General features: G+C 45.7%; 1 protein-coding gene across 16 annotated transcripts in view; it reads left to right on the top strand.

The window, feature by feature from the left end:
* The window catches only part of ARMC9 (armadillo repeat containing 9), a 178672-nt gene that overhangs the window by 23035 nt on the left and 130039 nt on the right, over positions 1 to 25598 (top strand). For all 16 annotated transcript variants that reach the window (XR_008682040.2, XR_016039369.1, XM_088844844.1 and 13 more), the window contains 3 exons: positions 6103 to 6260; positions 13126 to 13224; positions 25364 to 25398. Coding sequence is in view for 14 of the 16 variants with exons in the window: in XM_088844844.1 (XP_088700970.1) it covers positions 6103 to 6260; positions 13126 to 13224; positions 25364 to 25398 (292 nt within the window). In the remaining 2 variants the exon portion in view is untranslated. The remainder of the gene's footprint in view (positions 1 to 6102; positions 6261 to 13125; positions 13225 to 25363; positions 25399 to 25598) is intronic.

Raw genomic sequence — 25598 nt, 5'->3', positions numbered from 1 at the left:
GGTAGCTTTGCCCCCAGCACGGTGACCCTGAGGACGAGTGTAGCCCCCAGGATGACTCTGTACGTGCAAGTCCAGGCCTTGACCAGGGCAGGTCCGGCCCGGTTTTCTCCCATTCGGCACAGCTGGAACTCTTCAGCTGGACCAGCACTCGGGTCTCACTGTACACCTCCCGGGAATGCTCTTGTGCTTCACTACTTCTGTTTCTCTAACCATCCAAGCAAACCATCTCAGACTTGGTGGCATAAAAGAGTAATATCCATTTGTTATTATTATCCTCTTGCGTGGTCTGGGAGTTATGGGCTCAGTCAGTTCTCGCTCAGGGTTTCTACCGGGTGTAGACGGAGCCAGGTTGGGTCGAGCCACCTCCAAGGCTTCCACGAGCATAGGTGTAGTGGCTGATGCTGGCTGTCGGCTGAGCTCTCAGCACAGGCCCTGGCCCGGGACCCCCAAGTGGACTCTCCTCGTGACCTGGGCCTCCTCAGGGCCTGGCGGCCAGGTTCCCACCCAGGGTGAATGTCCCCAGAGGAGTGCGGATGGAAGCCATTTTACCTCTTCACCCAGGCTCTAAAGTAACTCAATGTTGTTTCTGGTGCATTCTCTTCATTGCAAGCAAATTCCTAAAGCCTACATTCAAAGGAAGGAGAATTACGTTCCACCTCTTGATGGGAAGGAGTGTCAGAGACTTTGCAGTCATGTTTTAAAGCCACCGCCCCACCTGTGTCTTCAGGTCCCCAAGGCCTGCCTCAGTGCTTGACTGAGTCTGTTCAGTCCCTGTTCAGATTTGGTCTTTGGACTCGTAGCCACTGAAGGCAGGAAGGTGGTGAGAAGCTTCTCCCGGGTTGCCGAGTTTCTGCCAGCCCCTGTCACCCGGCATGCCCTGCAGTTTAGGGGGATAGCTTCTTGCCAGGAACCAGTTATGTCTCCAGTAAGCGGCCCAGTTTTGCAGACAAAAATAAACATGGGTTGGGGGAGTGCACGAAGAAGAGCCTGTGTTTTTTCTGCAGACCTTTCATTTGGTATTTCAGCAAGGAGGCCAGGGTTCTGAGCCTTCTTTAAGTTCGATTTGAGTTTTCCAAGGCTAGCTAAGCAGGATGTCTGTGGAATTGAGTCTGGCAGGCACAGCGTGTGTCTGTGGCAGAATAGCCCCCAAATGCAGTGTCGCCATGGAGATGAGGGAATAGCACCCGGCAAGGCACTTGTGCCAGGGGCTCGGGCCTAGGCCCACCATCACCACAGCTAGCTGTCACCACTTTGAATGGCTGGATAATATCATTATGTGTCTGGATAGGAAGGTTTCATGGGCACAGTGAGATTTCCGTTAACTTTTTCTTTTCTTCTTTTTGTTCTCTCTTTTTAATTCGTTATTATTTCTCTATAAACTTTGGAAGAAGGGTGGGCAAAGTGTTTGGAGTATGGAAAAGTCTCTCAAAAGGAATTATATTAAAAATGGTGTTAGGAATAAAAACTTAGGTTGGCAGCATAGCATGTTGGATTATTATTTTTACCTGGCCATCTAAAAAAGGATATAGAAATAGCACCTTTCAGCATTCCTGGCATTATTCATTTGGCCCCTTCAGAAAATGGGCAACTGATCATTTTTCTGGAGTCCAGAGCTATAAATAGTGTTTCTGAAAATGATGACTGATATTCCTATTCTTTCTAGCCTTAACTTTCTTCATCCAGCATTTGTGGATTAGCAAAAGAACAAAGAACTGATTTATATCTAAATACAAAGAAAAAAGTGTATATATTGTAAAAGCAGGGTGATTGATTTAGTTTTTTATATTGTTGTTCAGTCGCTGAGTTGTATCCAATGCTTTATGACCCCGTGGACTGCAGGACACCTGGCTCCTCTGTCCTTCACTATCTCCCAGAGTTTGCTCATATCCATGTTCATTGAGTCAGTGATGCTATCTAACCATCTCATCTTCTGCCGCCCTCTTCATCATGTGTCTTCAATCTTTCCCAGCATCAGGGTCTTTTCGAATGAGTTGGCTCTTTGCATCAGGTGGCCAAAGTATTGGAGCTTCAGCTTTGGCATCAGTCCTTCCAATGAATATTCAGCATTGATTTTTATATTCAGTTCAGTTCAGTTCAGTCGCGACTCTTTTTTAGGTTAGAAAAAATTTCTGTATTTTGAAAGGTATTGTCTTGAGCAGCCTAGGGGGTCTCCAAAGTTAAATCTCATCTACTCTTATAAAAAAGTCTTGCATCTAAATGAAGTATAAGTGTTAACATGAGAAAACTTGACTGCTGTACTGCGGTGAAGATCTCCGTCACTTTTGTTATTGTTTCATTTCATGCTGAAATTAAAAAAAAAACTGTCTGTGACCTTAACTGGCATTCTTTTAGTTGTATATATTTTCTGTTTAAAGCTTGCAGTTCTTTGTCCAAAGAATGGACAAAGAATGCAGTTCTTTGGACTTTTGCACAAATTATGTCAGTGGCTTTGAAATATAAAGCGTCTCAATAAGTTTTGCTGGCATGACTATGGCAGTTTCATTAAAATAACATGGGCCAAGACATCTCCACTAAAAGCTGACATCTTGGAAGGCAAGGCATCTTGGCTTAGTTGTCCTTCTCTCATAAAACTTTTGACAGGGAAAAGAAAGAGTCAGAATTCTGTTTAATGCTCAGAAACAGAGTTGATATTTTGAGCTGTAACCCAGATATCTTACAGTAATGGTCAGGTCCTGTTTATAACTGTTGTCTGCACATTGATGTCTCTGGATAGCAGACTGTTTTTGCTAACGAGAGAAGGAGTTGCCTACTTCTCTCTTTCCTGTTTATAAAATTTGAATTTTTTTCTCCATGAATGAAACTAATTTTTATAAGTAAATGCTGGGTTTTATGGGCTTCCCCTGTGGCTCTGCGGTAAAGAATCCACCTGTAATGCAGGAGACGAGGAGATACAGGTTCAATCCTTGGTTCAGGAAGATCCCCTGGAGAAGGGCATGCCACTCCAGTATTCTTGCCTGAGAATCCCATGGACAGAGGAGCCTGGTGGGCTGCAGTCCATGGGGTAGCAAAGAGTCAGACACGACTGAACGACTAAACAGCAACTCTTTTCTGTAGGCTGCTGGTAGTTTAGGCTCTTTTCTCTCAGGTTACCATACTTTGAAATTGTCATAAATTCCATTTCTTTGTTCTCAAGGTCAAAGCTCCACAAATAGTCCCTTACATTTAGTTAATTGACAGTGAGTTTCTGAGGGGAGTTTTTTGGTGCAGTCGCCTTTCAAGAGGGACTACTTGGGTGACATTAACATGGATGGCTTGAGAAGTCATTTGACCCAGCTAATGCGTTTTGGTGTTTCATTCATCTGCCACCCGGTACATGTTGAGAAAAATCTCATAAATTCTCTCTAATATTTATTACCATAAAATGGGACTGTGAATAATCTAAAATTTTCATCCTTGAAAGTTCTTAGCTATGTAATTTTGAGTTTTGGATGTATGAAAAAGCTTAAATAATACTTAGTGGGGGAAGAAGGTAGGGACTTTCAATATTGTATTAGGAGAATGATAAATGATTTCCAGGGACATTCTCCAGAGGTTCAAATACTGGATATAAATTTGTTTCAGATGACTTTTTAAAGTTATCTTTCAATACTGAAATTTGATGGGTATTAAATAATAATAATAATTCATTATGTGATATTTGGGGTTTTAATAGTTAAAGTATTTTACTTCTGTACATCAACAATTGTGAAACATGAAAGTTTTTTAAATACAGTGGGAATATGGGTTATCATTGTACCTGTTTAAGATACAAATTAAGAGGAATAGATAATTTAGGGCAGTATTTCTCTAACATGCAGTTATGTATCAGAGCCATTTGAGGAGTTTGTTAAAAATGTATGTACTTAGCCCCTACCCAGTATCCACAAAATTAGTCTCTGAAGTTGAAGCTTGATCATGTTTATTTTTGGATGATTCTGATATATTTCAGAGTTTACATACCACTGCTTTAGGACATAACATTTCTGCCATTTTTTCAAGTGATCTACTTATATAGAAATACTTTTAGAAAATCTTTGACCCTTTTCCATGAAAGGAAATAATAATAATAGCTTTCATGTATGGCCCACCAGATGACTGCAGCCACAAAATTAAAAGCCACTTGCTCCTTGGAAAGATAGCTATGACATACCTAGATGTATTAAAAAGCAGAGACATCACTTAGCCAACAAAGGTTCATAAAGTCGCAGCTTTGGTTTTTCCAGTAGTCATATATGGATGTGGAAGTTGGACCATAAAGAAGGCTGAATGCCAAAGAAGTGATGCTTTCGAACTGAGGTGCTGGAGAAGACTCTTGAGAGTCCCTTGGACTGCAAGGCGATCAGACCAGTCAATCCTAAAGGAAATCAACCCTGAACATTCATTGGAAGGACTAGTGCTGAAGGTGAAGCTCCAATAAATACTTGGCCACCTGATGCAAAGAACTAACTCATTGGAAAAGACCCTGATGCTGGGAAAGATTGAGGTCTAGAGGAGAAGCGGGCAACAGATTATGAGATGGTTGGATGGCATCATTGACTCAATGGACATGAGTTTGAGCAAACTCTGGGAGACAGTGAAGGACAGGGAAGCCTGGTGTGAGGCAGTGCATGGAGTCGCAGAGAGTCGGACACGTCTGAGCACCTAAGCGTAGCACAGCATAGTTAATTTACAGTGTTATATTAGTTTCAGGTATATACACAACATAGTGATTCCATATTTTTATAGGCTATATTCCCTCAAGTTATTATAAAACAGTGCCTGTATTTGGTCTCTATAATTTTAAAGTCTCTCTGTATGCATGAAATATGTTCTAAAATGAAGACTTTACATATTATACGGCACCTGGATTGGGACACAGTGAGTTAACATGGGTGTGGGGGCAGCAACAGGTCCTTCCATCAAAAGTGTGACCTTCCAGGCAAGGGAGAAAGTAGGACAGAGGCAAGGAGGGTTGACACCAATGAAGCTTCCAGCTGTGCCCAGGGTGGCTTGGCCATCTTGTGCTGCTGTGACGGATGAGGGCAGGGTGGTGGTGGGGTTCCAGGAAGAGAACCCTAGAACCTTTCAAGGCTACTTCTTTAAGGCCCAGTGAGGTGGCTTATGCTTTCTCAAACTGGGAGAGTGAACACCTGGCATCTTACCTAATTGTGGATTTGAATTTTTTCAGCACCTGTCATGCAGCCCTAGCTTTTACTTAAAAGGAAGAACTTATCCCTCATACAGACTCACAGGGCACAGACAGAGAAAAAAACTCGGTTTGGGTTCAGCCATTTTGTGAACTGATAATAGAAACATTGAGTCCATTTCTCATGTATGTAGAGAGAGGAACTGAAAGAAGTTGAATGGGATTCAGCCAAGGAGATAGACTTTGTTAGGAAAGTCAGTGATGAGCAGTTGAACTATCAGGGTAAAACATTAAAGACATCAAGGACTTCCCTGGTGTCCAGTGGTTAAGACCCCGTGCTTCCAATGCAAGGGGCGCAAGTTCGATCTCTGGTCAGGGAACACAAAGATCCCACCTGCCATGCAGTGCGGCCAAAAAGAAGAAATTAAAAGATCGGTGATTACAAAGCGCTTTGTAAGTAAATGTGGCATAAACAGAAGTGTTACATACATAGTGCCAAGTTCATTGTTATAGTAAAATATTCTCACAGGAGGTGTGGCATTCACTTGAGAAGAATATAATTATTTTTTATTTTGTAGGGTTTTTAAAAAAATCTTTTTAAATTTTGTTTATGTTTCTTTAAAAAATTATTTATTTATTTATGGCTGTGCTGAGTCCTCCTTGCTGCACGGGCTTTTCTCTAGTTACAGCAAGCAGGGGCTGCGCTCTAGTTGCGATGTAGAAGCTTCTCTTGCTGAGCACAGGCCCTGGAACACGCAGGCTTCAGTAGTTGCGGCGTGTATGCTCAGTGGTTGTGGCCCACAGGCCGAGTTGCTCCATGGCACGTGGGATCTTCTCGGATCAGGGATGGAACCCGTGTCTCCTGCATTGACAGATGGATTCTTTGCCATTGACCCACCAGGGAAGCCCCTTGTAGACTTCTTTTTAATCATTGCTTTTTTGTTTTGTTTCAATGTAAACGTAAATTGTCTTCCTAGATGTGTTGCAGCAGCTCCACCAGCAGCTGGTAGAAGCTGAGCGGAGGTCCATGACGTACCTGAAACGGTACAACAGGATTCAGGCCGACTACCACAACCTCATTGGAGTCACGGCAGAGCTGGTGGATTCTCTGGAGGCCACGGTCAGTGGCAAGATGGTAAGGAGGTCCCCCACTGTCCACGTGTCTTCTTGAGGTAAAGATGAGCCGTGGGCACGGATGATTCCTTGCCACTCCCAGCCAGTGACACTTGTCCCCCCACTTTACAAAGCCGGGCACAGCTGTTTATCACGCCGCTGCAGTATTTCATCCATTTTTCCTGACGCATTACGTACTGCGTCTTTGTTTCTCTAGCCTGTTCTTAGTGTTAGCAAAGAATAAATGGCAGCAGAAAAAAAATTATGTCATGGCATAAAAACAGGGGGAGACATTCTTTTGGTATTGAACTGTGGTGTTGGAGAAGACTCTTGAGAGTCCCTTGGACTACAAGGAGATCCAACCAGTCCATTCTAAAGGAGATCAGTCCTGGGTGTTCACTGGAAGGACTGATGCTAAAGCTGAAACTCCAATACTTTGGCCACCTCATGTGAAGAGTTGACTCACTGGAGAAGACTCTGATGCTGGGAGGGATTGGGGGCGGGAAGAGAAGGGGACGACAGAGAATGAGATGGCTGGATGGCATCACCGACTCGATGGACATGGGTTTGAGTGAACTCCGGGAGTTGGCGATGGACAGGGAGGCCTGGCGTGCTGTGATTCATGGGGTCGCAAAGAGTCAGACACGACTGAGCGACTGAACTGAACTGAACTGATGGGTTTTCATATACTGATTTTGTATCCAGTAACCTTTCTGAACTCCATTAATCTGAGAGATTCTTTTGATCAATTCTCCTGTATTCTAGATTGGCAATCATATCACTTTCAAATAGTGATTTTTTTTTCCCCTTGTATGTCCTAACTTTCTTTTTTCCCCCACTTAACTGATTATGTAAGACTCTGGGAACTGAATGAGCTCATGGGCATGTTTGTCTTATTTCCAACTTTAATGGGAGTGACTTGAGTGCTTTATTCAATAAAAAGAAAGCATAATAAAATTACATTCTGGAAATAGAATTTTTTTATTGAAAGTAATTGTGGATTCACGTGTAATTTTAAGGCATAGTGCAGAGAGTCCTTGTACCCTCTTCCCAGTTTCCACCAGTTGTAATAGTTTGCAAAACGATAGTACAGTGTCTCAGCCGAGATACTGGCGCTGATACAATCTATTGCTTTATCCTGACTTCCCCAGTTTTACTTGTACTCCTGTGTGTGTCTATATGTGTGTGTTTTAAGCTTTATACAACTTTATCACCAATATAGATTTATGTGTTAAACTTCCTTTACCACCTTAAAAACGTGACTACAAAATGAAATGTATTCTAGAAATTTTCGAAAGTATCCGTTCCGTTCCGTTCCGTCGCTCAGTCGTGTCCGACTCTTTGCGACCCTGTGGACTGTAGCCTACCAGGCTTCTCCAAATAGAACTATGCAAAAGTAAGATTAAAATTACCTGCCATTATCTCACTTAGTAATAACACTTGTTAACATTCCAGACTTTTTTTTTTTCCAAAACTTGGATACATGTGTTTTACAGAAATGGGCTCAGTTCACACAGTCTTCTACTCTGCTTTTCTCCTAAATACCGAATCATGCATTCTTAAAGTCATTAAATATCCTCCTACGATGCTCACCTCTTGTGGCTGTGTTTTCCATCAGGTTATTTAGTGTGTCGGGTCTCTATTGTTGGACATTAGGGTTGTTTCTAGGTTTTTACTTTCATAAGGGGGCATTTAAGTAAACACTTGAAAGGAATCAATTCCCTGGGATTATCCCAAAACTCCAGGCCAGAGCAACAACTGTGGATTGCTTTTTGCTATAACAGCTTGTGAAAGTGAAAGTCGCTTAGTCATGTCTAACTCTTTGCCATCCCATGGACTGCACAGTCCATGGAATTCTCCAGGCCAGACTACTGGAGTAGGTAGCCTTTCCCTTCTCCAGGGGATCTTCCCAACCCAGGGATCAAACCCAGGTCTCCCGCATTACAGGTGGATTCTTTTAAATATGTTTTAATACCCTACACTGAAACGTCTTTGCCCGGATGAAGACACAGCGCACAAATGTTCACAGAACTGCTGAAAGCTGCATGGTGCGGCTGGAATGGCCCAAGCTAGGGGTGGGGAGTGGCATGTGTTGGAAGACGAAGCAGGGAAGGTGCATCGGGGACAGCCATGGAGAGATTTGTAGGCTGTGCTTAGGAACCTGTGCTTCACCCTGCAGTTAGTGAGGAGCATTTGAAATGTATATTTTGAAAATTGTTCGGGTTTTTTAGTTCGAAAATAACATGCACCGACTTTTCTTTAGTACAGAGAAGTACCAGAAACAAAACAAAGATGGCTTATATAATCACTGTTAACAAAAAAAATGAAAAGAAGGCATGTACATAGAAAATTCAAATAGTACAGAAATTAAACATGTGTTTCCTTTTGCCGTCTCTCTTATTCAACAAATGGCTGCCATCATCATAGCGTGGCTGCCACAGCCAGGGTTGCTGTGATGCCAGGCGTGGCCCACTGACCTCAGGTGGGACCTGAGCTCTTACTGCTGGAGTGTGCGAGCAGAGTCCCACATACCACCAGGCAGGGGGTTGGAAGGACCTCCAGTATCAAGACAGGGAGACATAGGGTTGAGGCAGGGGGCAGCACTGGAATCTGAACCAGCTTGTTTTTGTTCTAAAAGAAATACATGCTCAGAGTAAAAAACTGAAACACTTCAGAGGAGTGTATAGTTAGGAACAAAAGGCCCCTTCCACAGACAGTTCCTTAGTCTCGTTTTCTTGCAAGATTAACACTGGTGTATTACTGCAGAGCCCTTCTGCACATACATGTGTGCACTACTTGGGGATATGTAAGCCATTATCCTTCTCAAACTGGCTGTTTCACTGTCAGCGTATCTTGGAAATCTTTCCACATGACCACACTTCAGTACTTGTACTTTATTCCACTGTAAGGGTGAGCCATAATTCGTCAGATCTCTGATGATGAACATTTGGATTTTTTTGTTTGCTATAACACAAAATGTTGTACATACTGTATATATCCTTATATGTATCTCTGAAAGAGATGGGAATACCAGACCACCTGACCTGCCTCTCGAGAAACCTGTATGCAGGTCAGGAAGCAACAGTCAGAACTGTACATGGAACAACAGACTGGTTCCAAATAGGAAAAGGAGTACATCAAGGCTGTATACTGTCACCTTGCTTATTTAATTTATATGCAGAGTACATCATGAGGAACGCTGGGCTGGAAGAAGCACAAGCTGGAATCAAGATTTCTGGGAGAAATATCAATAACCTCAGATATGCAGATGACACTACCCTTATGGCAGAAAGTGAAGAGGAACTCAAAAGCCTCTTGATGAAAGTGAAAGAGGAGAGTGAAAAGGTTGGCTTGAAGCTCAGCATTCAGAAAACAAAGATCATGGCATCTGGTCCCATCACTTCATGGGAAATAGATGGAAAAACAGTGGAAACAGTGTCAGACAATTTTTTGGGGCTCCAAAATCACTGCAGATGCTGATTGCAGCCATGAAATTAAAAGGTGCTTACTCCTTGGAAGGAAAGTTATGACCAACCTTGATAGTATATTAGAAAGCAGAGACATTACTTTGCCAACCAAGGTCCGTCTAGTCAAGGCTATGGTTTTTCCCGTGGTCATGTATGGATGTGAGAGTTGGACTGTGAAGAAAGCTGATCACCGAAGAATTGATGCTTTTGAACTGTGGTATTGGAGAAGACTCTTGAGAGTCCCTTGTACTGCAAGGAGATCCAACCAGTCCATTCTAAAGGAGATCAGTGCTGGGTGTTCATTGGAAGGACTGATGCTAAAGCTGAAACTGCAATACTTTGGCCACCTCATCTGACGAGTTGCCTCACTGGAAAAGACTCTGATGCTAGGAAAGGTTGAGGGCGGGAGGAGAAGGGGACGACGGAGAATGAGATGGCTGGATGGCATCACCGACTCTGTGGACATGAGTTTGAGTGAACTCCGGGAGTTGGTGATGGACAGGGAGGCCTGGCGTGCTGTGATTCATGGGGTCGCAAAGAGTTGGACACAACTGAGCGACTGGACTGAACTGAACTGAACTGATACAGTATACCTTTGAACATAGGGAAGATAAGCACCTGAATGGAATTGCTAGGTCAGAAGTTATGGGCATTAAAGTTTTGATGCTGCTGCTGCTGCTAAGTCACTTCAGTCGTGTCCAACTCTGTGTGACCCCATAGATGGAAGCCCACTAGGCTCCCCCGTCCCTGGGATTCTCTAGGCAAGAACACCGGAGCGGGCTGCCATTTCCTTCTCCAATGTGTGAAAGTAAAAAGTGAAAGTGAGGTCGCTCAGTTGTGTCCGACCCTTAGCCACCCCACGGACTGCAGCCTACCAGGCTCCTCTATCCATGGGATTTTCTAGGCAAGAGTACTGGAGTGGCTTGCCATTGCCTTCTCCAAAAGTTTTGATAGATGTTGCCAAATTATTTCTCCAAAGATTTCAACAGTGTCTACCCACCCTCCACCCCCCGTAGCATATCAGAATATCTATTTCTTCACACACTTACCAACACTAGGCATGATTATACTTTGAAATTTTTGCTGGTTGGGTAAGTCAGTCAATCAGTTCAGTCACTCAGTCGTGTCCGACTCTGTGACCCCATGAACCATAGCACTGCAGGCTTCCCTGTTCATCACCAACTCCCAGAGTTCACCCAAACCCATGTCCATTGAGTAAAACTTGGTATTCTGAATGTTTCAACTTACATTTCTTTAATTATGTGTGAGGCCAAATATATTTTCATATGTCTTTTTGCCATTTATATTTTCTCTTTTAGTCAACTATTGTATACATGTCCTGTCCTCTTTACATTTGTTTTAAGCAGGAAGGTGACAGAATCAGATTTCCGCATTAAAAAAATGGTTCTGATATCAAAGGAGAGGAAGCAATTTCAGGAGCAAAGGTTGTTCCAAAGTCTCAGAAATCACAGAAAACTCTAGAAGTCCAGAATTGAAAAGTGTCCAGTGTGTCTGCCTTTTAGAAAGTCATTGGTGGTGGCCTTTACCATGGGAGTTTCTGTGGGGGCGATGCAGACGGGGGCTCAACTGGGGTGTGTGGATGGGTATAGGGAAGGCGAAGCAGCAGACGTCGGCTGTTCTTTTAAGGACCGTAGCTATAAAGGAGGAACATCGAGAGGGTGGTTAATAGATGAAGACCTCGGGAGGAGAAAGAGGAAGGTATTTTTGAAATATGAAAAATATCTGGACACGTTTCTAGGTTGTAGGGAAGGAACTGGTGTAAAAGGAAAGGTGAGATGCACAGGATGAACAAGGACTATTTTAATTCTGATCCTGTAGGCATTCAGAGGCGATGGGCTGAGGATAATGTAGGAGGTGCAGCCTTGAGATGGAGCCCAGATGATCCAAGAAATTCTCCACGAGGAATAGGTCTTTCTTGTGGCTGAAACAGACGGGAGGTTTCCAGCGGGCAGGCAGGAGAATCACAGGGAGAGAAGGGGTCTAGTCGAGTGTTCCTGCCCCTTCCAACCCACCAGTCAGTTGAGTAGTCATCCTCTTGTAGACATGAGTGAGTGAGCATTGAAAAGGGACGCCTGTTATATTAGCACATGGGAGTTCACCACACAGAGTCAGGAGACTGGGAAAAGAAGTGTCCCTCCAACAGTCAGGCATAGAGAAAGTCTGGAAGGAGGTCAAACTGTCTGGTGGCTCAGTGGTAAAGAATCCACCCGCAATGCGGGAGACGCGGGTTCGATCCCTGGGTCACAAATATCCCCCGGAGAAGAGAAAGGCAATCCACTTCAGTATACTTGCCTGGAAAATCCCATGGACAGAGGAACCTGGTGGGTTACAGTCCATGGGGTTGCAAAAGAAGTCAGACACAACTGAGCAACTAAACAGCAGCAACCTCTAGGGATTGGCTTGTGGGGGCAGGGTGGACTGGGGACAGGTTGGGGCACTCTTACCTCTTTTTTTTTGACCACACAGCTTGTGGTATCTTAATTCCCTGACCAGGGATGGAACCCGGACCCTTGGCAATGAGAGGAGAGTCCTAACCACTGAATCACCAGGGAATTCTCATTTTTATATATATTAATTTTAAAAAGACGTAAGATGAGAAGAAAACGTTTCAGAGATTAGCAGCTTAGATGCGGGATATCAGTCCTGAATCGTGGTGGCTACTGAGAGAGGCATGAGGGGTGCTGGAGAGAGAGCGCATCGTGTAAGTGCTTTGATGCAGAAGCAGCCCGGCCCCCGTCGTCGGGCACTGGGTGGTTCATGACAGGTCTCCATCGCTCACTCAGTTCCCATTTACTGAGCGTCTCTCGTGTGCTGGGCTCTCCCCTGGTCCCCAGGACATAGGCCTCCTTCATCTCGTCCCACAGGTCCGGAAAGCAGGAGGCAGACCCTTGGTTTTCTTGAGTCCACTGCTTGAGCCCAGATCTTCAGATTTTAAGCCCAGCATTCTTTCTATCATGTCTTTCCATCCATTCTTACCACTCCCTCCTCCCCCTGCCCTACCATGACTTCACTGCTTGAATTAACAAAAAAAATTGGTTTAAAATCAAGTTTATTTTATGGGAATTCCCTGGCTGTCCAGTGGTTAGGCGCTTTCACTGCAGAGGGCCCAGGTTCAATCCCTGGTCGGGGAACTAAGATCCCGCCAGCCAGGCAGTGTGGTCAAAAAAAAAAGTTTATTTTGCAGGACAGTGGGAGTATGTTAAGTGCAATTACATGACTTAAAGTATGCTATCCCGTGGTCACACCTGGAGAGTGTTAGTTTTCTCATCAGGCTCAACTCGCTAGAGCTCCGAGTTAAAGCAAAATCTCACCTCCGTGCCCATGGAGCGGCTGTGGAGAGTCAGTGCTCACGCCGGCCAGGGCAACACTCACCAGCCATCCCTCCTCTGTCCTCTGCAGATCACCCCCGAGTACCTGCAGAGCGTCTGCGTCCGCCTCTTCAGCAACCAGATGCGGCAAAGCCTGGCGCGCAGCGTGGACTTCACAAGGCCCGGCACGGTGAGGTCCACAGAGTTCACCGTGTGTGTTAGTTATCTGTTGTGTCTGACTCTTTGCGACCCCATGGACTGTAGTCTGCCAGGCTCCTCTGTCCATAGGATTCTCCAGGCAAGGATACTGGAGTGGGTTGCCATAGATTTCACCATGCCATAACTTTAAAAAACGAGAGAGCAGGAGAAAAAGAACACATTCGGGAGTCTGCATTTCAGCAGGCTTTAGAGTTCTGTACCTTCCCAGAAGGAAAAGAAAGCTGTTTTTGGAGAGTGAGCAGCTGGAAGGCAGCCTCCTAAGGGGGAAGACAGGCTGGTCTCTTCCCGGTGGGGCCGCTCTGTGGGCACCAGGGCCGGTAACAGCAGCAGGTCAGGAGGAAACCAAGGCAACCTCATCCTCTTTTACAGATAACTGCCAGGTCTCAGGCAGGGCCTTTCTTTCTCTCTCTTTCAACTTTATGAAGTTGCAAAAATAGCCCAAAGGACACTTGTATACCCTTTACCCATATTCCCCAGCTGCTGGCGTTTAACTCATTTGTTCACTTCCTCTCCACACACTTACACACACAAGATGTTTTCTGAACCATTTGAGGATAAATTACATACATTATGTCCATTTCTCCTAAATATTTCAGTGCGCTGTGCATTCATTAATAGGAATGTTCTCTTATATAACTATGATTATCAACTTCAGTCCATTTCATAGTGATGCAGTATTTTACCTCATTAACTTACTGTGCATTTCCCAGTTTTGTCAGCTGAGCCATTAACCCTTTACAGCATCTCCCCACCCCCACCCCACAGTGTGGGGTCAGGTGTTATGTTGACTTGTGCTGTCTCTCTAGCCTCCTTTCGTTTTGCAGGTCTTCATGACATTGACATTTTAGAAGAAGACAGTCCTTCCCCTCCTTTAAAAATAGAACATTTCTCCTTATGTGGTTAATGTTTCCTTGGGGTTAGATTCAGGTTTGCCTTACAGGCCAAAATACTCCATAGGTGATGTGTCGTTCCTCGGAGAGCTCATCTGGAGGCTCGGGGAGTTGGTTGGGTCCTCAACCAGGGACAGACAGGGTACACCAGCGTCTCCCAAAGGAGTTTTCAATTTATGGACTCCTGTCCCTGGAGACACGAGCCTGCCGCTTGGTCCAGAGGCCAAATGTGTGGAGCTGGGCAGTTAGGAGGGAATGCTGGGTTATCCTGAGGTACACTCAAGGGTCAGAGCACCTCCCCAAGGATCAAAGCCCCATCACCCGAGGGTCAGAGCCCCCCCAGGATCAGAGCCCCCTCACTTGAGGGTCAGATTCCCCCCCAGGTTTAGAGTCCCCCCGCCCAAGGATCAGAGCCCCGTCCGAGGGTCAGTCCCACCCCCCAAGGTCACAGCCCCTCCTCCCAAGGGTTAAAGCCCCAGTTTTTCCTGAAGTGTTTGCACAAGAACACTAGGGTCTTCATAAACAGAGGCCTTTTTCAGTTTTAAAATAATCTACCTCATTCTCAGATAGGTTTGAAGCAACTTCTTATTATGAGAAAACATACAAATGAGAAGTGAAAAAATAGAAAATAAAGAAATTTTGGTTAGAATTCATAGACACTGAAAGTAGATTGGTGGTTGCCGCGGGGTAGGGGAAATGGGGAGATACTGGTCACGGGGTACAGACATCCAGTTTTAAGAGTATGTTCTGGGGATGTAATTGACAGCACGATGACTATGGTTAACAATACTGTATTGTGAACTTTACGGTTTCTAAAGGAATAGATCTTAAATGTTCTTACTAAAAAAAAAAGGTGAGGTGACAGCTGTGTATTGTGGTAATGACGTCACAAGACACACATTTACCAAGTTATCACACTGTACACCTTGAACTCACACAATAATACATGTTAGTTATATATCAGTGATGCTGGAGGGAAAAGAGAAATTATGGTTAAAGGGAAATGAGGGTGAGAAAAATAAAGTAAGCCAGACTAAGTCTGGTATAAAAAATGCACTTGGGGAAGGAGGCCCAGAATTGGCGCTGGCTTTCCAGTAGCCAGTGCGGAAAGCAGTTACATGATTTATTTATAAAGGAAGAAATGATGGTATTCATTGCATCTAAGACAACTTTTGTGCTGCACGTGCAGCCTCTGAAGCACAACGGTAAAACGAACGCCCATGAGCCCATCACAAGTGCCCACAATAGACCATCTCAGTGCCCCTGGTGCCCTTTAGACCGTGAACTTTTTCCAACTCTGTATTACTCTTAGAGTTTAAAAGCAAGTCATTAAATACATTATTTTTTGAAGACTGACAGGTCAAAATAACGCTCCATGGGTGATGCTGTGGCTCAGACCTGAGGAGAGTTCCTCTCGTGGATCTTGGTAGAAAGGATGTGGTACCATCCTTGTGAGCCAGAGTCCTTGACCATGTCCTTGAGGTCCACGTGGAAGGACTGGCCAGCTGCTGCTGTGTCGGCTGTGCCACACGTGGACAGTGAAGGATAGGGGCTGTGGCGTCTGTGCTTTAGGATATGGCTGCAATGATGTCTGTGTACAGAAATCTTCGTGAGTCGGCCATTTTTTTAAAATGTCAGATAAGTAACAAGTAACTTCCTCGTGGGCCCTCTAGGATGGGGGGCTTTGGGCCACCTCCCTGAGGACTGACTGAGTTGAGTTTTTATGTCCTGTATATGCTTGGCTGTAAGTCATCAACCTTGGGATGACTTTAAGGATCAGAGTGTGTTTACCAAAAACAGTGGCTTTCCCTGGTGGTCCAGTGGCTAAGACTCCATGCTCCCAATGCAGGAGGCCTAGGTTCAATCAGTCCCCTCATCAGGGAACTATTAACAGGTCCCACATGCTACAACTAAGGTAAATTTTTAACCATAAATTGAGAGAGACCCCACATGCCTTGAGGCAGGGTACAAAATAAACAAAAGACTGATGTCATGTTTAAAAGGAGCAGTATCAAAGGGAATGGGGCACAACGAATAGGACATTTCACCCCACTCGAGGTCACTTTCAATTGCCAAGAGACTGGTCCTGCCATCCTGCCGTGTTGCAGTGACACTAAGGTACAGAGTCTAAGCCTCAGAATTCACAGGAGGGAGGGTGAGCTCTGTTTACCTTAACTCATGGCCATTTTTTTTCCTACTGAGTCATTGACTTACTAGGCAATAAAAGCTGCAAACAGTCTTTTATTGTTCCTAGTGTATTTTTCTTACACAATGATAAAAAAAGTTGATGAGGGGTCATTATGAAAGTGTACAGGATGTTGTCGTTGATTGGGCATGCCTAACGTCAATGTGTGGTATCAGATTTATAATGTGTGGAGAGGAAATTAGGATACAATTTAGACGGGCTGTCTGGTGATTGAGCTGATAGGATCTAGGATTCAGAAGGAGTAAGTGCATGTGTTAGTCACTCAGTCCTGTCCAACTCTTTGAGATCCTATGGACTGTAGCCTGCCAGGCTTCTCTGTCCATCCATGAAATTCTCCAGGCAAGAATACTGGAGTGGATTCCAGGGGATCTTCCCGACCTAGGAATTAAACCCAGGTCTCCTCATTGCAGGCAGATTCTTGACCATCTGAGCCACCAGGGAAGCCCTTCAGAAGGAGAAGATTGCTTTTTTATTTTTTTTAAGGGGAATATGTTCTATCCTAAGGGCTTCCGCAGTGGCTAAGGAGTCAAGAACCCACCTGCTATGCAGCAGACACGACAGGGGCCATGGGTTCAGTCTCTGGGTCAGGAAGATCCCCTGGAGAAGGAAATGGCAACACTCCAGTATTCCTGCCTGGAGAATCCCCATGGACAGAGGAGCCTGGTGGGCTACAGTCCATGAGGTAGCAGAGTTGGACACAACTGAAGCGACTTAGCACACGCACATGCATGAGATGAGTCTGATTTCATCTTATCAAGCATCTAGTAATAAATAGTAAAAGGAGAAGTTTCTTCTAAGAGCACAAGAAGGAGAGTTTTTTGTCTGCTAAGATTATACAGGAACTACACAAATATGTGTCAGCTGGAAAATGTATAACAGTTTAGCAGGAAATGGAGTGAAACACAAATCCCTTCCCTCCCTCACACCCACCCCATCCTGCCTTCCTCCACAGGTGACACTGTTTGACTGTGTTTTATATGCATCCTCCAAACCTTTAAAAACTATGTATGACTGAGATTTTATTAGATACATCCTTCTGCAGCTGTCTCTTTTAACTTAATAGTGTATTTTCGAGAGTCTTTCATGTCCTTTTAGCATCCTTATATCTCCCTTATCTTTTAGAATCTTAATTTGAGAACAGTATGGTTCGTTTAACCATTCCTCTGGTAGACATTGTCAGTTTTTTGCTGCTTCTAACGGTGCAGCATCCGCCTTTGTGTGCTGCAAACAGCATTTAAAAGTGCCGTGGAATGCCTTTCTCCTCTTAGCCCCCCGTTTGCAGTGGGTAAGGATGAATGCAGAGATACTCTCAAGGTGGACACCCGAGCTCAGCCCCCTGGGTGAGTCCCAAAGCCCACCCAGTGGCTCCTCTGGGTTTGTGATTCTTCAGATGGGAAAGTTTCCATTTAAATCCGTCCTTATTGGAGAAAATGGCTTATTTAGAAATTAACCCTCCCTTTCTCTCACAACTCCCAGTAGGCCCCACTGGAAGTATAAGAACTTCCCTGGTGGTCCAGTAGCTAAGATTCTGCACTCCCAATGCAGGGGGCCTGGGTCCAATCCATGGTCAGGGAACTAGATCTCACATGCCACAAGTAAGAGTTCCTATGCTGCAACTTAAGAGTTTGCATGCTTCAGCTGAGACCCAGTGCAGCCAAATAAATAATATAAATAAATTAAAAAAAAAAAGAAATGTAAGTTATAATACTTGCAGATCTGATAGCATTCAATATACTAAAAGTTCAGGACATGTGATTCTTCGGAGGCATCTACTTCCAAAATCAGCCATCTTTATTAGCAGTAACAACATGCAGGGGGCTGGGGTGGTGGCCAGGACAGTAACCCTTTTGGGAGGGGGCCTCGTGCAGTTGTTCAGGAAGCCTTGCTGTGACGCTGTTCCGCTAAGGAGGCCACTTCCTGAAGCTTCCAGTAGGGGGAGCTGTGGCTCCCCCGCCCTGCCTCCTGGCTTTGTGTCTGTTCAGGGTCTCCCTCTTTCTGTCCTGATTAAAGCAACACCTTCTGCCTGGTCTCAAAGCCCTTAGATCTCTGATGGCTCCTTCCCACAGGAGCTGGAGTGACCTTTTCGGTTGTGTCTTTTTTTGGCCACAAATGAGCTCTAGTTCTCTGACCAGGGATTGAACCTGCGCCCCCTGCATAAGACACCATGGAGTCTTAACCACTGGACTGGCCAGGGAAGCCTCTGGCTGTGTCCTATCTGTTTAGCCCACAGATTTCAGGAAAGATTTAGGTACATACAGGAATCTGACCTTGTCACTCTTCCTCGAGTAATACCTGTCACTGCTTGCTGTCCAAAGTGCTCCCCGTGAAATCCTCAGCCCTCCGTGTCGTGATGCCTGTCCATCTATCCAGGCCCGACTCTGGTCACAGAAACCCCGAGGAGCCCTAGCATGACCGGCCCTGGCCCCAGGAGCTCAGACACCTTCAGGCTACGGGGTGGAGGGCCAGGGCCAAGGGCAGTGCCCTCAGTGACCTGGGGAGCCAGAGGGAACCCTGCCCGAGAGGCTCCTGGAAAACTCGCTAGCGCATTCGGACACTCGGGCACACCCACGCCACACACACACTTAGCTGTTTCCACGTGTCGTTCTCCCCATGCTCCATGGCAACGCTCCCCTCCTGAAGCCACACCCCTGCCTTCTCGAGTTGTGCACCTGCTGTTAGAGGGTTGGCCATAGCAGCCGCCCTTCCCCAGGTGGTGGGGACACCCCCTGGGTCTCTGGCTCCCTTGGCCTCTCTGCCCGCTGGCCGACACACTGTCCCTCAAGTGTCCCTCTGTGGTTATTTAACGTCTCCTGGCGATCATGCCCTGTGAGGTCTCTTGACAAGGGTCCTGCCTTTGCACCGCACAGGCGGCCCCTAAGTCAGCATTAGTCCTGTGTGAGCAGGGCCTGGGAAGCGGGGCTGGCCGTGGACCGGCCTGGTCCAAGGTTTCAGGCCCCAAACAGGGCCTTCCTGTCCCTGGTGCCCTTGCGGATCTTTCTTCCTGACCCTCCCTGGACTGCGTCCTCTGGAACAGCAGTTTCCGAGATGTGTGCCCAGAAGCCAGCCCCACAGGATGGCCCTGTCCCCAGACAAAGCATTGATGTTGCGAGTTTGAGACACACAGTGTCCTGAGGTTCGGAGCCGCACACCGGCATCTGGAGAAGGCCCACGGTGAGGGACCGCTTGCCCCGTCCAGCCCAGTGACTCTCCAGTCCCCATGACCGAGGGACACTCACGTCACATCACACCTCACACCAGTTTCTCCAAATACACTTCCTGAGGTCACGGGTCATTAACCAAGCCCTCATCCTGCTGCTATCACTGAGAGCTGTCCCAGGCTCGTGTGGCCCCTCTACCCCGAGGGCCAGGCTCAGGTCCCTGGCCTGCAGCCTGAGAAGTGATGGAGGTGTAGCTCTGCCCTGTCACTCTCAGCTCAGGTATCGATTTATCTCTCCCACGCCCAAGGGTTACAGAGAGCCCTGCCCCGAGCCTGGCACGGGAGGGGTGCTCAGTGACTAATGACACGCTCCTATGTTCGTTGTTCCGCTGGCCTCTGCCTGGGCCCGGAAAGGGTTGCCGCACCTTCACACTGTGTTTCCCCAGCTGGGAAAGCACCGCCTGCCCGCGCCCAACATCCACCGTGGGCTAGGACGCCGGTCTCTTTCCAGCGCCTCAGGCCTTGGGGTCCTCGCCCTGACCACCCAGCATAATGTACCAGAAGTCACACAGCGCCCACGTGGCCTGCAGTCGGGCCCCTTAGCAAGGGGATGCTCCCTGGGCCCGTGGTCCAGACTCGGAATCCAGTGTTAGCTCGAGAGGAGAATGATTCCAGCTGATGATGGACTTGGACCCTTTCTCTCCCAGTTTTCTCTCCCTGGGGCTTTCCTTCCTTGGCCAGACCGTTGGATCTGTGTCCACCCCATCTGCCTGCAGAGCCCACAGCTGGTGGTGGTGACCTTTAGAAATCCCGTCCAGTGTAAAGGCTGGTTGAGAGGTCAGAGCAGGCCCCCCACCCCCCGCCCTCTCCCCCGAGGTGTTTGCATGTTCTTACTAACGCCTCCACCTCGGGGAAGGAAGTGGTCATTATCACCTGCAGTGAGCTCTCCATTCCGTGGGCAAGCTTCTACCGGGGTGTCAGTGTTAAGGTCAGCATCCCAGTTCGTAACTTCAGCTCAGTGCCTCTCAGCTCCAGCACCCCCGTCAGTGCAGGGGGCTCAGCGTGGACAGGCAGAAAAGGGGGAAGTGAGGCCGACTTCCACATGTTCTCCTTGGCACCTGCACCCTCTGGTATAATATTGCCTCCATCTTGCAGATTTGTTGCAGAGAGTGATTTGATCACTGATTCTCCCCACCGAATTGCAAGCTGTCTGGGAAGAGGGCCTCTCCCTTGCTCACCAGTATCAACAGTGCCTAGCAGAGGCCTATTGGGGGAGCAATCAGTAGGGACTTAACCAAATGCCATAACCTCTCCTCTCTCATTAAGAGTGTGCTCAGCCATTCTTCCTGCAGCTCATCACTAGTTTGGGTTTTGGCTTTTTATTCTTTGGTGTTGTTGTTTTCTTTTATTTGATTGGATAATAAAGGGGCTTCCCAGGTGGTGCTAGTGGTAAAGAACCTGCCTGCCAATGCAAGAGACTCGGGAGACATGGGTTCGGTCCTTGGGTTGGGAAGATCCCCTGGAGGAAGGCACGGCAACCCCCTCCAGTATTCCTGCCTGAAGAATCCCATGGACAGAGGAGTCTGCAGGCTACAGTCTAGGGGGTCGCAAAGAGTCGGACACAACTGAAGGACTTGGCACGCATGCACGGATAGTAAAGTCTTGATACTGTTTGGTACACTGTCTTTTCTCATGAAAGGGTCAGTTATTACTACTTTTCAATTAATTTCTTCATAGGACAAGTAGAATGATATAGAATTTAGCAAAAGAGGTAAAGAATCAATTTTTTGAAAGATAGAAAAGGTTTTCTCAATTATGAGAAAAGGAGATGTATGTAAGTGAATTTTATTTGTAGAAATATGCATTAGCCAATATCACTAATTTTAAAATATTTTTCTTTTGTGCATATATTATGCTAATATTTTACTGTGGCTGTGTAATAATTGACTTATTCCTGGCTCCTTGATCCTCTTAGTGTGTGAGATGAGTAATTTAGATGACATTTCCAACTTATTTTCTGAACTCTTTGCTACTTAAGCCAGTAACAGGAATAACAGGTAGTTTCTTCGATTTAAAAAAAAAAAGTCAAGGGTTTAAAAAAAAGAAAAGGAAATTCCCTGGTGGCTCAGTGCTTAGGACTCCGCTTTCTCACTGTCAAGGGCCAAGGGCCCAGGTTCAATCCTAGTCAGGGAACTAAAATTCCACAAGCCATGCAGTGTGGCCAAGAAAAAAAAAAAGAGTTAAAAAATGCAAAACACACTTGGTCATGAGCCATTTAAAAGCAGGGTTTTTGTCTTCAAGGTGAGAATTGGGAGGTCTGTAAATACTTTGAAGGGAAACAGTTGACAACAGGGCTGATTTATTAGTTGTTTGTTAAATTTGTCAAGGATTCTGTCACAGATTATTTTTTAAAATAATTTTATTTATTTATTTATTTTTGGCTGTCCTGGGTCTTTGTTGCTGTTCGGGCTTTTCTTTAGTGTGGCGAGCGGGGGCTACTCTCTAGTTGAGGTGTGTGGGCGTCTCTCGTTGCAGAGCACAGGCTTCAGTACTTGTGGCATACAGGCTCAGCAGCTCTTCGGCATGTGGGATCTTCCCAGACCAGGGATCGAACCTGTGTGTCCTGCATTGGCAGGCAGGTTCTTCACCATGGAGCCACCAAGGAAGCCCTAGAGTGTCCACTTGAATTAAAAAAAAAACAAACCTTTTTCTGGCCACATGGTTTAGGGATCTTAGATCTTAGGGACTGAACCTGCACCTTTGGCAATGAGAACATGGAGTCCTAACCACTGGACCACCAGCAAGTTCCCTGAAGTGCCCCTTTAGGAAGTCAGTCTTGATTGATTCATTCATTCAGCAAATGTTGACTGAATGTCTCTGTGGTCCAGGCACTGTGCTTCCTGTTAGGGACACGAGGGTGCTATATCTTAGCCTTTGTGGAACTTGGTGTCTGTTAAAGGAGGACACAGAAGTGGCTGCAAAATAACCACAATTGGATACGATCAGCATGGATAAGGCTCTGTCTGAGGTTTGTGGTGACATAGAGAAAGCAAAGTACCAACACCTGCCCCTTCTGGAAGGGCCCCACAGACGGCTGAGACTTCCTCTCTTTTGCTCTACTTAGCTTTTCCCTCCTAGAGTTCTCTTCACCAAATTCCAAACCTTCTGTCACTCTCGGTTCAGTTACTCAGTCATGTCCGACTCTTTGCAACTCCATGGACTGCAGCACCGCCAGGCCTCCCCGTCCATCACCAGCTCCCGGAGTTTGCTCAAACCCATGTCCATAAAGTCGGAGATGCCATCCAACCATCTCATCCTCTGTCGTCCCCTCTCTTCCTGCCTTCAATCTTTCCCAGCATCAGGGTCTTTTCCAATGAGTCAGTTCTCGCATCAGGTGGCTAAAGTATTGGAGTTTCAGCTTCAGCATCAGTTCTTCTAATGTATATTCAGGACTGATTTCCTTTAGGATGGACTGGTTGGATCTCCTTGCTGTCCAAGGAACTCTCAAGAGTCTTCTCCAACACCACAGTTCAAAAGCATCGATTCTTCAGCGATCAGCTTTCTTTATAGTCCAACTCTCACATCCATACATGACCACTGGAAAAACCATAGCTTTGACTATTACTTTCAGTTCAGTTCAGTCGCTCAGTCGTGACTGACTCTTTGCGACCCCATGAATCACAGCATGCCAGGCCTCCCTGTCCATCACCAACTCCCGGAGTTCACTCAAACTCATGTTCATTGAGTCAGTGATGCCATCCAGCCATCTCATTCTCTGTCGTCCCCGTCTCCTCCCACCCCCAATCCTTCCTAGAATCAGAGTCTTTTCCAGTGAGTCAACTCGTCGCATGAGGTGGCCAAAGTATTGCAGTTTCAGCTTTAGCATCAGTCCTTCCAATGAACACCCAGGATCGACCTCCTTTAGAATGGACTGGTTGGATCTCCTTGCAGTCCAAGGGACTCTCAAGAGTCTTCTCCAGCACCACAGTTCAAAACCATCAATTCTTCGGCGATCTGCTTTCTTCACAGTCCAACTCTCACATCCATACATGACCACTGGACAAACCATAGCCTTGACTAGACAGACCTTTGTTGGCAAAGTAATGTCTCTGCTTTTTAATATACTATCTAGGTTGGCCATAACTTTCCTTCCAAGGAGTAAGCGTCTTTTAATTTCATGGCTGCAATCAGCATCCGCAGTGATTTTGGAGCCCCAAAAAATAAAGTCTGACACTGTTTCCACTGTTTTTCCATTTATTTCCCATGAAGTGATGGGACCAGATGCCATGATCTTTGTTTTCTGAATGCTGAGCTTCAAGCCAACCTTTTCACTCTCCTCTTTCACTTTCACCAAGAAGCTTTTTAGTTCCTCTTCACTTTCTGCTATAAGGGTGGTGTCATCTGCATATCTGAGGTTACTGATATTTCTCCCAGCAATCTTGATTCCAGCTTGTGCTTCTTCCAGCCCAGCATTCCTCATGATGTACTCTGCATATAAGTTAAATAAGCAGGGTTGCAATATACAGCCTTGACGTACTCCTTTCCTATTTGGAACCAGTCTGTTGTTCCATGTCCTGCAATTTAGGGGGTCACAAAGAGTTGGACGTACTCCTTTTCCTATTTGGAACCAATCTGTTGGTCCATGTCCGTTCTAACTGTTGCTTCCTGACCTGCATACAGGTTTCTCAGGAGGCAGGTCAGGTGGTCTGGTATTCCCATCTCTTTCAGAATTTTCCAGTTTATTGTGATCTACACAATCAAAGGCTTTGGCATAGTCAATGTATTACTTTACCTATAAATAATTCAATATACATCTCAAACAGATAGGGGCTTTAAAAAACAAACAAACAAAACATAACCACAGTGACAAATATAATTAACACTAATTTCTTAGTATCATGTAATACCAGTGAGATTTTGATATTTCCCTTCTTTTCTCAAATGTCCTTTATTGTTTTTTGAGTCAGTCCAAACAAGTGCCATTCATGGCACTTGGTTGTTTCTCTATTGTAGTGCATGCTTAATATGGCAAAAAGAAAGCAAGAAAACAATAAATGGGACATGCCCATAAAGTAGGCTGTGATTTGGCCTATAGACAGGATCTTTACATCCTCTTTAGGGAGTGGTATGGGAGGGGGCTTGTGAATTTTTTCTATAAACTTTTCTATAGTGTTTGACTCGGTGCAAAGTGCGTGTGTTATTTTTATATTCAAAGATAAAATCTTAATAAAACCAGGATAATAAACTGATTTTCATTGCTTTTATTCTTTATGGTGTCTTTGACTAGGCAGCTTTAAGTTCCTGCAGGAGCTTGGTCAGGGTGAACCCACCCGGGGTTTTATAGAGTGCCCTTTGGAGTGGAGTTTAGCAACAGGTCAAGGGTGGGTAGCTTGGGAAATGCATCAGTAAGGTGTCACTTAACTTGGACTTGGGCTGACTTTTAAATTGAATCTGATTATGGTTGGAGAATCCGGCGGATGAAAAACTTTGCAAATCTGTTTTTTATGTGCCACTAGAGTGATGCTAAAGCTGAAACTGCAATACTTTGGCCACCTCATGCGACGAGTTGACTCACTGGAAAAGACTCTGATGCTGGGAAGGGTTGGGGGTGAGAGGAGAAGGGGACGACCAAGAATGAGATGGCTGGATGGCATCACCGACTCTGTGGACATGAGTTTGAGTGAACTCCGGGAGTTGGTGATGGACAGAGAGGCCTGGAGTGCTGTGATTCATGGGGTCGCAGAGAGTCGGACACGACTGAGCGACTGAACTGAACTGAACTGAGAGTGGTTGGGGGTTAGTGCATTGCTGTCAGTGTTTTAACACAATCTGTTTCCTTCTGTCCCTTCCCCCGCAGGCTTCAACCATGTTAAGAGCCTCCTTGGCACCCGTGTAAGTAACTGCTCTGAGGAATTGTTATTAAGAGGAATAGCTATGGGTAAAAATGGAATTCCAAGTACTTTTAATAAATTCTCGTTTTAACTGCCTGATTTAGACGAATTCCTTTACTTAGCTGGAGCTCCATGTAGGTATTAAAGGAAATACCAGTAATTATAAGTAATACTTGTCAGATATGTTTGGAATAAAGTTTT

The sequence above is a fragment of the Moschus berezovskii genome, chromosome 2, assembly GCF_049115385.1.
Source record: "Moschus berezovskii isolate FMDL1 chromosome 2, NW_MosBer_1.0, whole genome shotgun sequence".
Taxonomy (NCBI): Eukaryota; Metazoa; Chordata; class Mammalia; order Artiodactyla; family Moschidae; genus Moschus; species Moschus berezovskii.
This window is presented reverse-complemented; position numbering and strand designations above follow the sequence as displayed.